At 33.1% G+C, this 14,976-nt stretch overlaps 2 protein-coding genes and 1 long non-coding RNA gene across 4 annotated transcripts; 1 reads left to right on the top strand and 2 right to left on the bottom strand.

Annotated features, from left to right (window-relative positions):
* Positions 1–1,555: 1,555 nt before the first annotated feature.
* LOC147908001 (uncharacterized) lies at positions 1,556–4,905 on the bottom strand. Its single transcript, XR_015546801.1, has 3 exons — positions 2,420–4,905; positions 2,201–2,323; positions 1,556–1,838 (listed from the first exon to the last, which is right to left on the bottom strand). It is a non-coding gene; the product is annotated as an uncharacterized LOC147908001 (long non-coding RNA).
* Positions 4,906–5,038: 133 nt separating this feature from the next.
* On the top strand, positions 5,039–8,537 carry BBS8 (tetratricopeptide repeat protein 8). The gene is made up of 8 exons (XM_011066574.2): positions 5,039–5,285; positions 5,363–5,555; positions 5,646–5,778; positions 5,860–6,004; positions 6,091–6,515; positions 7,886–8,057; positions 8,117–8,323; positions 8,392–8,537. Exons 1-8 carry the CDS (start codon positions 5,187–5,189, stop codon positions 8,506–8,508), a joined length of 1,491 nt encoding a protein of 496 aa, XP_011064876.2. The 5' UTR covers positions 5,039–5,186; the 3' UTR covers positions 8,509–8,537.
* LOC105152364 (protein YIPF6) lies at positions 5,282–14,887 on the bottom strand. 2 transcript variants are annotated; one of them, XR_846942.2, is made up of 8 exons: positions 14,433–14,887; positions 14,146–14,277; positions 11,244–11,322; positions 11,127–11,169; positions 10,919–11,050; positions 10,654–10,811; positions 10,344–10,560; positions 5,282–5,540 (listed from the first exon to the last, which is right to left on the bottom strand). XR_846942.2 is itself a non-coding variant. In XM_011066599.2 (7 exons), the coding sequence occupies exons 1-7, from the start codon at positions 14,463–14,465 to the stop codon at positions 10,445–10,447; spliced, it is 693 nt and encodes a 230-aa protein (XP_011064901.1). In that variant the 5' UTR covers positions 14,466–14,887; the 3' UTR covers positions 9,382–10,444. The 2 variants fall into 2 exon arrangements, 1 of the variants encoding a protein (XP_011064901.1); XM_011066599.2 differs by lacking the exon at positions 5,282–5,540 and having other exon boundaries at positions 9,382–10,560.
* Positions 14,888–14,976: the final 89 nt, after the last annotated feature.

The raw sequence follows: 14,976 nt of genomic DNA, 5'->3' as shown, positions 1-14,976 counted from the left end.
GCATTTTCTCATGTTGGTAAAAATAGTTGCCAATATAAGAAAATACAGTATTAAAAATAGAACAGGGTCCCTTATTATTATTTTAAATAATGCATTAAGATTTCTCAAAAAAATGGTAGATACAGAAAAATATTTCAAACAAAAGTTGTATGATTCGGAAGGAGACATAAAAAGATACCATTGATTTGACCTTGAGTGGCGTCGTTAAAATCAGGTCAAGGTTATATTGATTTTTTTTTAATGGAACACCCTATTTTTGATAGCAGAATCTAATAGCTGGTGTCAAGAGTTTTTCAAAACACTATAATAAAGTTATTTTTCATTAAGTACTTTCGAATTATAAGGCTTGAAAGTATCAGCATTCCAGTATCACCGGCATTAGCATTACGCAAAGTGTCCGACCAACGGCTAAAACCTCTCGAATATTGTTCAGGATCATAAACAACATTTATTAAGATCAAGGCCATTGGAGGTTGTACCTGTTATTTTCATTTTTACACTAAAAACCATTTTTACGTAAAAATTAAAATAATAAATGTTATCCAGGACATGATCTGAGAGGTTTTAGTTATCGATCGGATACCTTGCGTAATGCTAATGTCAGCGACACAACTTTCAAGCCTTATAATTCGAAAAGTACTTAATAAAAAATAATTCTATTGTAGTGTTTTGAAAAGCTCTTGACCAGCTATTAGATTCTGCCATCAAAAATAGAATGTTCCATTAAAAAAAATTGATGTGACCTAACCTTGGCGATGCCATTCAAAGTCAATAGTACCTTCTTATGACTCTCTCCGAACCATATAACTTTTATTTGAAACATTTTTCCATAATCTACCATAGTTTTTGAGAAAGCTTAATGAAATATTTAAAATATTTGGGATACTCTGTATACATATAAAGAATTTTAGAAAAGATATAGATTTTTTGCACTTTTGAAAGTTCCAATCTATAAAAAATCTGAGAAATTTTCTAAAAAGTTAACAAAATTATATAAAAATTTTGGAAAATTCTGAAATTTATATGGAATTCTAACTGAAAAATTATAGAACAATTCTAAGAAATGTTTCACCAGGCAAATTTTTAATGTTGACCGCATACTGGCAAAACTTCCGGGCAAAATGTAATTCTGCACACAGGAGTGCGATGATGCGTTCTTAACAATTTGGGTAAACTCATTAATGGTATTTCCATTTGCGACTTCAAACTAGTGTCTATATTCCGAAATTCTATCAGTAAGTAAGAAATGAATTCATCCCATATTACTTTGCCATTAAGTCTCGTATCTATCTGAATTGACAATTAAATTTTTAAAAACATTTTTTAAAAATTGAAAGAAGGCAGAGATTAACTGACTTTATTGAATAAAACTTGAAATTCGTCCTGTGACATGTTTATTTCGAGGATATCACGAAAAGCATCATATAGTTGAGAAGAGTCCATCTCCCCATTCTCTGTTGCCTGTATCCAATTATATTTTTGTAAGAAAAAAATCATAAAAAACATTACATTTTTGAGAGGAAAAACGTTTAATTACCAAAAAAACATTGTGTAAACGTGTCAAAGATTGCTCGGTACATTGCTCTTCTATAGTTTTGATCCCGAAAAATTGTTCGAATGCTTCTTGTATACTACAATGGTAATGCTCATATACATAATAAATAACAACTACATAAATTGCTACAATAACAGTTGTTATTGTTACTTTTTCACTAACCTTACGTGATTTTTATCAATAAATGCCATCACAATTATAATTTTCTAATAAATGAAAAAATTTATTTCATAGATCAAGAGCATATCAGGAATGTATCTGATAATTTTATCCATTCACGTTCCTACAAATCAAAGGATTACATCAAATATTAATATATATCCATCTTCCACTATGTATGTGATCCACTATATATGTATATATCAATTAAAAATCCGCCATGATACATATTCATTTCACACGATTAAAAACAAATACCAATCATACCGTTGCATCGATTACTACCTTAATTATTATTACATTCATGATTATGTTACTACTGCCATTACTATTGCTACATTTTACTGATTTTATGGTTATGCTGTCGTAATAGGCAAGCAATTTACTTCAAAAAGTTGCTTAGAAATGCACTAACTGTTCAGATAGCAAAGCATGTTTCAATACAATCGCACAAATCTGTGATTGCTTATGATGCTGGCAACTTACCGTAAATTTGTCTTCAACACTTTCGAATATACCGACATTATAGTAACATGCAGACAATTGGCTGCGTTCGGAAACGTCGCTCGGATGCCTCCAATGTTTTGGACCAGTTTTTTAAAAGCTACCCTATTCCGTCATAAAGAGTAAACATTAATCTAGTGCAAAAATTATTGAACTACGCCATGGGTGCATTTAATGAACAAAAATTCATTCATTACTCACCCTCTTTATCCTAGCTGTCAAAGCATTTTGTGTTGTGAGCATTTTAAAGATGGCACCCTACCATTTTTGTAATCTACAAATCCTCCCCTTTCCAACGGTAGCCCTTTTATAAACATACATGTCGGGTCATTTTTTCAAAATTTTTAAATCAAAAACGTCATAATTAATGATATTCTTGACCACTTTTTTTTAGACACCTTTGCGGTTTAGTGTTGCCCTCAACACGAACTTCAATTTTTTTACATTTCATCTGCATACACGATAGATGCATAAATGGCACAAACTCGCGGTGGAATATCTCATACTAAATGGGTACATCCAGAAGCACGACCGCTCACTGAACGCTCAATGAGCTCTTGCATCTGATATTCCATTAGATCTAAAAATATAGACCAAACAGGTACAAGAGCTTCACTGAGCGCTCAGTGAGCGGTTATGCTTCTGGACGCACCTTATGGCTGCATTCAGCGGACTCAACAGTTGAGTTTGAGTGAGCACTCGCTGTTATTGGTGTATTCTTTTAAATCATTCAATCAATATTTTAGATCTCGAAAAATAAATCAATAACACTCAACTGTTGAGTCCGCCGAACACAGCTAATGTTTCAACACCGAATTGTGAACTAATATTGCGACTGGGCATAGCGCTTGTTTGAAAATTGAAATATTTGCTCTGGGATATAAACATTAATAACACACGAATTTTTAATATTTTTATTACAGTTTTAGGCCTTGAGATCATCTTTATTATCATTATCATCATCTTTATTTACGCATTTATTAAAAGTTCTACAAACCAAACATTTTAAATTCGAATTAAGCCAAACAAGAACATGGGTGAATTTTTTAATTTATCGATTGATCAATCGCATTATGCGCAAATGCAACTTTTATGGAACAAAATTACATTTGTGCACAGTGCGATTGATCAATCGATGAATTAAAAAACTCGTTTCATGTTGCAGTCGAACAATTCGAGACTTTCCTCCACAGGAAGGTATGTTGATTTTGCCCTGGCAAAAATACGGAACTTAAAATGTTGACGACGTTCGATGACGTTCGATGACGATTTTTTAAGAATTGATATGTTTCTAAACGCTTTATAAAAATGCTTACAGAACACCTTGAGTTTGAAACACTTTCAGAACGGTTATAAAATACAGTATATATCATTTCATGAAAGTTCTGTAATGCTAAAGTAACACTTTTCACAGATGCTCAGTAAACGCTGATGCACCTTCGTGCAGAGAGTTCACTATCAGACTTTTCAAACATTTAGCAAACGCTTTTCTCAATGAGACAAGCATTTTTCTTCCGTTCAACAAACGCTGTTTCAATGCGAATTATTGAGTCTTAGTAAACATTTTGTAAGGCGTTTACGCAAAGCACAGCTTAAAGACGCCCAAAAAATGTTTTTTCTTCAACTCCATAACACAAACCTTTTTCCTTTATTTAGCAAACATTCTTCTACATATCTAATTTTTAAGCAATGCACAACATCGCCACTAAAGGGACACAGTGAAATTCGATTTCTCGTATTAAAAAAAAACTACATCGAATAGGATAAAAGGCGCAGTATGATGAGAGTCTTCAGTGAAAAATTTTGTTATAAAATGTCCTTTTTTTTTATAAAATGTCTGAGTTTAACAAACTTAACACTAAACGCTCATGAAACTTTTTATTTTCGTCAGAGAATGCCTTCCAAACATTGCAGCGTTGCAATTTCTGCTTTGCTCTGGAATATAAATATTAATAACAGAGTTTTTAATATTTTTATTACACTTTTAGGTCTTGAAATCATCTTTATTATCATTATCATCATCTTTATTTACGCATTTATTAGAAGTTTTACAAACCAAACATTTCAAATCCGAATTAAGTCAAACAAAAGCATCGGTAAATTTTTTAATTTATCGATTGATCAATTGCATTATGCGCAAATGCAATTTTTTAAATAAAATTGTAACAAAATTACATTATTTATGAACACTCTATTGACCGGTTCTGAATTCTCAACGAATTTCTGCAAACGCTTATGTAAACGTTAAACAAACATTTATGAAACTTCTCATTTTCGTCAGAGCGCAGACGTGCCTTTAAGAGTCTCATTATGATAATAAAGTTTTCACTATTAATAACATTATAGAATAAAATAAAATAAAATTCTCGTTTAAGAAGTTTAAAAAGTTTAAGAAAAGCCGCTTTAAGAAGTTTAAGAAAAGCCGAATATTTTCGTTTTTCATACTCATTAGAAAATTTGAAAAGTTTGTGAGAAAAAAATTCATAAAAATAGTCATTTTTCAAGATTGGACTCAAGGACTTTTTTTTATCTCAAAAATTATTGATTTTATAAAAAAAATCTAAGAGACAAAAAAATGTTCATTTTAATCTAATTAAGCTTATAGAATTTTTTCGGAATTTTCATTCAAAGTTTAAATTTTTTTACTAAATAATTATTTTTAACTATTCAACGATCATGTAAAAAAATAAAGTATATATAGATGTTTTTCGCAGAATATGAGGAATTGAATTAAGTCATTTCTAGTCACTAGAACGTTGGTTGGTTGGTTAGTGACCAACTGAAATGGGGGTAAACCGCTCTCACCTATAAAGTAAAGAAATAACTTGAAATAATCAATAATTTCGCTTGTGTTTGTACGACAGCTGTAAGGAAAATGATTACTCAAGGTATAGTATAGTACTCTATAATAATCGGATCAATGCAATGATACATATTCCATTCCGAGGAAATTCAGGCTTTGTCGAACATGGAATTATTTACCGCTTTGAGCTTATTCAGTCGACAAAAGTACGAGGCGTGCGCTGCAATATGCACGGATTTGTTGAGAAAAAATCCGCTAGATCAGGTATATTTCTCTTTATTTCTTATGCATAAAATAGTAATTGTTTACGAATCAATCGTGACATATGACTTCGTTACCAGGCCGTATGGGTCCTGAAAATGCGTGCTTTAACGCTGCAAGTTTACGTGGACGATATTGAAGGCGAGGAAGAGGGAATCGCCGAGACCTTATTAGATAATTATGCGATATCGACGATGCCCAGACCGGGTACTTCATTGAGAAATCCTGGCACTAGTTACACTGGTCAAGGAGTACGGCCTAAAACACAATCCGGTTTGTCAGAATTCATCTGAGAAAATTACAACCTTTTTCTAATTTTTATTCATGCATTTTAAAATTAAATCCTATATTAATATCTTAAAGGCAGACCTGTTACTGGAGTAATACGGCCTGCCACACAAGCAGCAATGTCTCAATCGATTGAGCAGGCATTGAGAACACCGAGAACAGCAATGACTGCTAGGCCAATTACAGCAAGTTCAGGGCGCAGTGTTAGGTATATTATACAATATGACTTATATGCGCGTAATCTTAATTGTAAATCAAGAAAAGATTAAACGAGGTCTTTTCCTCCAAGGCTTGGCACAGCGTCAATGTTGACAGAACCTGGTGGACCATTTATCCAATTATCGCGATTGAACATAACTAAATACGCTAATCAGCAAAGCATAGCAAAACCATTGTTCGAATATATATATTATCACGAGCATGATGCGAGATACGTGAGTATAAACATTATATTGACGGATTATTACTATTATAATATTTTTAATTAAATATTAAAATATATTCATTGAATATATCACAGGCACTGGACTTGGCTGTTCAGGCAACGCAGGTCTGTCAATATAAAGATTGGTGGTGGAAAGTTCAACTGGGAAAGTGTTATTATACTTTAGGATTGGTAAGAGATGCAGAGCAACAATTCAAGTCGGCGTTGAAGGATCATAAAAACATCGAAACGGTCTTGCGGCTGATCAGAGTCTATATTCGGCTCGATCAGCCAGTGGCTGCTCTGGATACATGTAAGAGAGGCCTCGAGCACTTCGCGAACGATGTTACGATCCTCACGGAGATGGGCCGCATATTCGAGGGTCTGAATAACGCGACGATGTCCATGAAATATTACAAGGTGATCGCGCAAGAAGACGCTTCTCATACCGAGGCAATTGCCAGTATAGGCATGCATCATTTTTACAATGATCAACCGGAGCTAGCTTTGCGTTATTACAGGTTATTACATATATATATTAAACGTAATATATATAAAGTTAAACATTGAAGAGATATGAGTAGATCGTATGCACTCTTTTTATTTTGCAATGATTTATTTTTTTAAACTCACTAAGATTCGGTTGCACCAACTTTACTTTGATTTTAAGCGAGACTTAAACTCTATCTGTCTCGTTTTAAAATCGAAAGAGACACAGATAGGCAGAGTTTAAAGCCTCGTTTAAAATCAAAGTTGGTGCAATCGGACTTAAATGATTAGGTACATACCAGCTTGATCAAAAAGTTTCCGGAAGAGACCATCAGGTGATGCTCTGAGTCAGCTGATTTGAGTTCTTTTTTTTGACTAGGTTGCCACATCTATCATTGACATTTCCATCAAATTTTATCGCCATAGCTTGACATTTGTAAAAATTACGCCGTCTTGAGTACATCTACCTCTGCGCGTGTTTTCGATTTTTTACAGTTTTAAAAATAGATTTGAATTTGCAACGAGTTTGCAACAACGAATACCATCCAACAGCCATCGAATTCACCCGATATGGCTCCCTGCGATTTTTTTCTGTTCAATCGAGTCAAAAAACCTGCGGGGAACGCGTTTTAACAGCCGAAAGGAGGTAATGGAAAAATCGAAGACGGCTCTGATGGCTATACCAATAATAGAGTTCCAGAAATGTTTCGAGAGCTGGATCAAGCGCTGGCATAAGTGCGTTGCAGTCGATGGAGAGTACTTTGAAGGGGACAATATCACTTTTGATGAATAAACTTGTATTTTGAATTTTCTGAATGAATTCCGGAAACTTTTTGATCAAGCTATTATCTTCAATGCTTTATTTATACATAAGGGAAAGTTACTTTATAAAAATAATTCGTTATCGTTATTCAACAAGTAACGAATCGTTACAATTTCTGTTACTTTTTCATCAAATTTTGATCTCTTTTTTTTTTAGAATGGCTAAATAAAATTAAATAATAAGAATCTTATTAAATTGTACATGTGAGAACATAATCAATAAGAAGGCATAAAATTGTTTTGATCACTAATTTACCAGTTTAATGCGGGATCTATCTAGTGATTATGACGGCTTTGTAATTAATCGCAACATGGTCAAACTTTCTTCTTTTGAAATTCGCTTATGCAGACACATACATTGTACATGTATAAATACATGATAAAAGTAACGATTATATTTGTTACTCATATAACAAAATAACAACAAAGTTACCAAGTTAATGTTACCGTTAAATAAGGAAATATTATCGTTACCCATTACTGAAAAAAAATTGCAATGATGTTACAAGTAACGACGTTGTTTCCCAATCTTGTACATAATAATATTAAATTTCGATAAATAAACGTATATATGTTCCAGGCGCCTTTTGCAAATGGGCGTACATAACGCCGAGTTGTTTAACAATCTCGGGCTTTGTTGCTTCTATGCTCAGCAATACGATCATACTATATCATGCTTTGAAAGAGCATTAAATCTCGCTACTGATGAGAATGTGGCTGATGTGTGGTACAACATCTCTCATATTGCTATTGTATGTATAACTTATCATTGTTTTAAAACATAAATTATAAAGGATGGATGCCATTTCAGACGCTAGGTGATCTGATAATGGCCGAAGAGTGTTTGAAACTAGCCATCGCAAGCGATAACAGACATGCTCTGGCTTACAACAATCTCGGTGTGATAGAGATGCGCAACGGAAACGTTACCGCAGCGAGAACATATTTTCATGCAGCAGCTAACATCGCTAGTTATGTGTATGAAGCGCACTTCAATAGCGCGCACTTAGCTTACGAGGTAATTGTTTCCAATATACTGTGACATATGCCAAACATATACTACATATTTGTTCGATACACATACAGGTTGGAGACCTACAGACGAGTTATATCGCAGTACAAAAATCATTGAGTGCTTATTCTATACATTACGACAGTAAGATACTTTTACGGAAGTTGCAAAGATACTTTTCACATATATGAAATAAACAATGAAAGTTTCTTATATTCTATATTGTATTATTTTATTGTAACATATGATTTAAACATAATTTATGTACATAATATACAAAAGATACAAATCTACTTCGAACTTCTGCACTTTCTAAATTTAATGTTATAATTAAAATCGGAATTTGGTAAAAAAAAATAAATGGTTAAAAAATTTATGGAAGTTTAAGAGATATCCAGATATAGCAATTTAAATTAACGTTAAGTATTGCTCATGCACTATGTTTTTTTTTCTTATCAAGTCTGTATAAATATATACCAATCTGACAAATTTTCCAGAGAAAGAATCTATTTTTGTATTGATAAATTTATTTGAATTGCAGTGTGCATTTAGTGAGATTTAAATATAATTAAAAGTCTTAATATAGTCATAATTGACATATTGAATAACTAACAAGGGGAACACCAGGTGACGAGGTCAGGGATTTTTATGCGCTTTATATAGGCTATTCTTGAGCGAAAAAAACCGATACGTGTCCGGCCGTTTCAGCCATTGGTCCATAATTTCGAAGAAATCGATTTTTTAAATAATTATTGTAGTAATTTGAAAAACGTACTGTATAATTGAAAATATCAGTATTTTTATAAATTTCATTTTAATTTAATGTTATTAGGTTTAATTACTTTTTGATCTACGAGAACAAATCAATAAGTACCTGTGTTTCAAGACAGGCGACGCAAGTTGGCATTACCATCGTGTACTATCATCTTTCAAACAACACCTTCACTTTCATATAAAATTTCAGAGTGATTCATGCAATAATTTTGATTTGACAGTAATTCGTAGTGAGCGAGTTTGATGTTTTCCAATACAATGGAAAAAGAGCAATATCGATCTGTGATTCATTTCTTATTTTTGGATGGAAAAACGTGCAAAGAAATAAAAACGATGTTGGATATCGCCTATGGGAATTCTTCACCATCTTCTATGACAACCGTCAAATATTGGTTCAACGAATTCAAACGTGGTCGTTCCTCTGTTTTTGATGAGGAGCGCCCAGGCCGCCCGACAGACGTTACTGAGGAAATCGTCCACGACATGATTCTCGCTGATCGCCGAACGAAAGTGCATGAAGTAACAGAGACGGTAGGCGTGTCGTATGGAACGGTATTCAATATTTTGCATGATAACTTGGAAATGAAAAAGCTGTCGGCCCAATGGGTGCAGCGATTGCTCACAGTGGACAACAAGCGAATGCGGTTATCAATTTCCAAGCATGGTCGAATTGCGCTACGAATTGCTGCCGCATCCACCGTACTCTCCGGATTTAGCCCCCTGTGACTTCTTCTTGTTTCCAAACTTGAAAAAGTGGCTCGGTGGAAAGAAATTCACGTCGAATGAGGAGGTTATTGCCGAAACAGAGGCCTATTTTGCAGAGTTCGACAAATCGTATTTTTCTGAGGGGTTAAAAAAATGGCAGAAGCGTTGGGAAAAGTATCCTCCTAAAAGGGGATTACGTTGAAAAATAAAAAAAATTTTTGTAAAAAGCTTGCGTCTTCATTACTAACACGGATACTTATTGATTTGCCCTCGTATAATAATAATAATATGCAATTTCATGAAATTTTGTTACAATCAAAAAGTAATTAATAACATTAAATGAAATTTATAATGTCGTTTTTTTTCACTCAAGAATAGCCTATAAAAAGCGCATCAAAAACCATGATCCCGTCATCTGGTATTCCCGTTGTAAGACAATAATAAATACTTGTCTACTATACTTGTGTATTATTCACAAAAGCACAATATTGGAATACGTCCAAATGCAGGACTTGGAAAATATCATGTATGAAAAACATTGCATCACCTTCTGATTATTTTTTCGTCGTCTCCTGATTACGTCCCCTATTTACGCGGAAGGTTGGAGCAATGCGCAGTCTTGTAACAGATTAATTGTTATGTTGCGTTTTATGTAGTGTGGGATATAACTAGCCATGATATAACAAAATAAAACAGGAAAATTGGATATACTGCTAATGCCTTCCTGCCTGTGGGCTGACTGTCGCCAAGGAATGCCATCGATGCTGAAATATTAATAAATTTTTAAGTAATAATTCTTTTTGATAATGATTTATAATGGAAAGATATAATCTGACTATAATTGATGTTATACTTACCATACGTTGCCCACAAAAATCCAATCATGCTGATCACCAACCTAAGAGTAAATAGAAGACTGCTTTGCTGCACTATTAGTATGATTCTGCATAAAATTAGAGCGATGGCAGTCGGTAATAAGCAATACCCTAGGACACAAACGCTTTGGAAGAAAGATCTGTAAATTTAAATATATTCATTATCATACATTTACATAATAATTTCACAATCATTTCAATAATGAAAATCAATTAGTAAGTCAAAATTTAGAGTTCGTTTACTTACATATTTCCACCCAACAATTTCGAATTCAATGTAACAACCATAGATCCAATCCATACAATAACAAACACTTCTGCAAATTCGGGTCCTCCATCGTTTGAACTATCTGCTATGTCAGTTGAACCTTGCAATATCCTAAATGTAGTGCAATTGTAAATTAACATGTAATTTTTTCATATACATCCACAACATCTATGTAAATATATCTTACATTGCCATAAAAGTACACAATATTAATGGTCCCCATAAATCCCCTGAAATATGCAAACGTATTATATAATGATCAGTCACCTTTTTACTAACAGAGTTCTGTCATTCATAGACTCACATTCTTTTAGTAAACTTTTCTTTTCTTTAGGATATAAAACATGGAAAAACTTCTTGCCCACCGCTCGAACGTCTCTCAACTATATCAGATAGAATGATGATTATATCACACATATGTAATAAAAATGTGAAATATATATACAGGAAATTCTCCAGTGCGCAGTAGCGTGTTATAAAAGAATGGCGGTTTATTATATTGATTAAATTTGAATATAATTCTTGAATTATCTGCTGTATGTTATTTTTCAGTTGAAAAATATTTTGAGATTTCGTTTTAAACATTTTTTCCTTGAGTTACCTTATTCAAAACAACAAATTTAATTAGATTAAAATTAAAGTTTACGTAAACGAAAAATTTTCATGAAAGTTTAAAAGTTATCGGATATGAGCGTCATTTACAGTATGTTACTTTAGAATGTAATTCATTACAAATAAATAGTGATATTGAAAGATTATTATTATGTCTTAATTCTGTTTCTACGAATGTAAAATTAATTTTAAAAGTCTTGATTCAATTTATTCTTTCTCAAATTCTAAGAATTTTAAGAATTAGAAAAAGATGAACAGCAATTCAAACCAAGATCAAAGTTAATCGTACGTTAGTACAGGCTTTATTGTTTTAAAGCACGGTTAACTTCGTTGCGCCACAAAGGTCGATATTCATAGTCAGTATTTTAAGACCGTCTTAAGTAATGTCTTAAGACGGTCTATAAAGCAGCCGTCTGATTGGTTCGTGATACCTCAAAATTGAACTTAAGATAGTCTTGAATATAAGAACTGACTATGCATACTGACCGTGGCCTTATGTAAAGATTGGCATCTTTTTTCATGACATAATGAAATGGTCTGTACATTTTCGATCTTGTTATTCCTTTGAAAGTTACTCTTCATATATATTACTATTTGAAATTTTATAGTTATTAACTATTGAAAGTTTTCAGCAAGAGACACAGTTGATGCAATGTAATAGTGAATTGTAGTATATAAATTCACAGGGAATTGTTTTCATGTTAAGATCCTTTATTTTCCAATTGTTGTATTGTTCACATCGTGGTCTTTAAAATGATACTTTAATACTGAATCATTTTTATCTTTGTTGTTTGCTCTCCCGAGCTAATGATGAGTCTATTATGATCTACTCAATTATATTCTTTGTTATATCTGCAAATTTGAGAATTACTGTTACAAAAATAAACTTCGTATTTATTTTTTAAAATACTAATTATACCATTTTGATACTTTGAAAATAATTAGTGCCTTTTAATTTCAGATTAGACCTTGTATCAGCTATATCACTGTCGCTTCACCTTTTACTAGCACTTTATATCTTTTTGTAATTTTAACATCATTTAAATTCATTTGTAAGTGCATGCAATAAAATTATTATTTTTATTATAAATCAATATAGATTAAATATAAGTTTCACGAATCCAGCATTAGTAACTGTATTACTGGGGTTCTACAATGAGTTGGAAGTCTTAAGTAGTCCTAAGTCTTAATCAATGAAGTTGGCTAATAGCCAACTTGTACGACTAGGATTAAAGCCCAGTTGCACCAATATTACTTTGACTTTAAGCAAAACTTAAAACTAAGAGATAAGCACAAGAAGTTGCCCAAGAGACGGCAATAAGTCATATGTCATACGCCGAAACTTGTGCGTTACTTACGTCTACAACTCAAGTCTCTAAGTGTTACGACAATTCTTGTGCTCGGATCCATAAGATCCAACCATATAACATATGGTAAAGAGCACCAATTATCGATCAAAGTTAGATGTTATGAATATAATATAATAAATATTCTTAAAAATTAACACAATGTCATGGCTTATTTCGAGCTATAATTAAATTAACTTAAAATTAATATAATTAACAAACGTTTCAGCTTACAAAGCCTTCTTCAGTGTTACAACGCAGAGATATAATCTTAAACCATAAGTTATTATTCTGTACCTCTTTTTTCACACTAATAATATATTATCTTAATAAATCTATTTGTTTTACAGAATATCATAAAATACTTGTAATTAAAGAATTCTTAAATCGTTTGATACAAATCTGTGACAAACTGGATTCTCGATCTCAACCGAGGAATTTGGCAAATCTATTTTATCGCTGAACATAATTAATCTATTGTTGACTGAAGTATCCAAATATTCCTATCTTATTTCACCTGGCGGGATACTTATTGACGTTCAAATTTTTTTATTTTTTAATATTTTTTTATATTCTTTTATATATTTTTTTATATTATGACACTTCACCATTTATGGTTTTTAAATTTTCATTGTCCGTTATTCTTTATTCGTTAATTTAAGATTGTATTTCTGCGTTGTAGCATTGAAGAAGGTTTTGTAAGCCGAAACGTTTGTTAATTATATTAATTTTGAGTTAATTATAGCTCAAAATAAGCCATGACATTGTGTTCATTTTTAAGAAAATATACGAACATTTTTTACTCCATAATAAATATTCTTAATTTTCAAATTTAATTATCTCAGATGTGACTGTGCGCCAAAACATTCGGACATTAACCACAATGGATCTAGACACTAATATAAATATGATGAGGAGCCGAAACATTTGGACATTCCTATATATGAAACAAGCCCCCTACAATTAATTCGGTAAAGAACTTATTGCGAAAAATATCAGCCAGAATAAAACTCTCTGTCTCGTTTTAAAGCAAAAGAGAGACAAAGAGAACTTTAAGTTTCTTGCTTAAAGTCAAAGTAAGTTGGTGCAATCAAGCCTAAGACTGGTTAATACTTCTGACTACCAATTACCGACTCATTGTAGAACCTCCATTATAGATTTTGATATCAGCTTCAAAATTATACAAGGATGAAATACTTCACTGTTGCAGTGTCATCTATGTCTCTTGTTAGCAAAACATCTACTTACAATTGTATCTTTAATAGGCTCGTCTAATGTATTAAATTCTGGTTCTCCTAAAGTCGACCTCTGCTTTGTACCAACTGTCATCTCACCCTCAACATGTTGAGGATCAACAACATACGTGACATCATCATACATCTGTTGAATGTAATAAAAAACATTGAATGCAACATATGTTTGACAAGAATGTATCTATGAAATCGTATCCTTCGATTATACTCGTCACAGCGAGTCTCAGTAAGCAGACATCGGGACACGATGACGTTTGGTAAATCGTAGTGGATGATACTTGCGTCAAGCTTTGCTTCGCCATCCATCGCCGCCATATTCGCCGTTGACTAGCGTAGAGTAGAATCGTTAATCGAAGCTAGGATAAAGTGTAACGTCGATGATCTCGCGAGCGATGCACTCCAGGCATATCAAGGAAGAGACGTCGTTGACGTCGTTGTCCACGCGCGATAAACTCGCAGTAGAACGTACACGTGTCCCCTCAGCTCGATGATTCGCGCTTACTACGATTCGTTATCGGCGACAAAGTCGTTACCGTTGAAGCCATGAAGACGCTGCATTCAGCCGATGTCGCGTACAAGCGTTCTTCCGACTGCGAATTCAACGAATCGAGAGTATCGAGACCGTCAACGTTGATCCTCAATGATTTGAAGGACCGAGAGACGCCCGAGAGGAGAGAACGGCTACAGACGGTTTGTTTTTACATCGACAGGTGGCATTAGTGTCGCCAGTAGTGAAATTGCGGCGTGGCCGCGTTCGAATAAGATATATCAATCGATATTGCTGGTTAATACTTTTCCGACGGTACCTCGGCGAGGTGAACACCGT

Source organism: Acromyrmex echinatior, chromosome 11 (genome assembly GCF_024713525.1).
Source record: "Acromyrmex echinatior isolate Ae372 chromosome 11, ASM2471352v2, whole genome shotgun sequence".
In the NCBI taxonomy this organism is placed as follows: domain Eukaryota; kingdom Metazoa; phylum Arthropoda; class Insecta; order Hymenoptera; family Formicidae; genus Acromyrmex; species Acromyrmex echinatior.
This window is presented reverse-complemented; position numbering and strand designations above follow the sequence as displayed.

What these genes read in the sequence shown, in the direction of transcription:
- LOC105152364 (XM_011066599.2), bottom strand. Translation starts at nt 14,465, where the DNA reads ATGGCGGCGATGGATGGCGAAGCAAAGCTTGAC. An exon ending in ATGGCGAAGCAAAGCTTGAC is followed by an intron (nt 14,278 to 14,432) that starts GCAAGTATCATC and finishes TACATTCAACAG; the next exon opens with ATGTATGATGATGTCACGTA. An exon ending in ATTTTTGTGGGCAACGTATG is followed by an intron (nt 10,561 to 10,653) that starts GTAAGTATAACA and finishes TTAATATTTCAG; the next exon opens with CATCGATGGCATTCCTTGGC.
- BBS8 (XM_011066574.2), top strand. Translation starts at nt 5,187, where the DNA reads ATGGAATTATTTACCGCTTTGAGCTTATTCAGTCGACAAAAGTACGAG. An exon ending in GAAAAAATCCGCTAGATCAG is followed by an intron (nt 5,286 to 5,362) that starts GTATATTTCTCT and finishes CTTCGTTACCAG; the next exon opens with GCCGTATGGGTCCTGAAAAT. An exon ending in ACGAGCATGATGCGAGATAC is followed by an intron (nt 6,005 to 6,090) that starts GTGAGTATAAAC and finishes AATATATCACAG; the next exon opens with GCACTGGACTTGGCTGTTCA.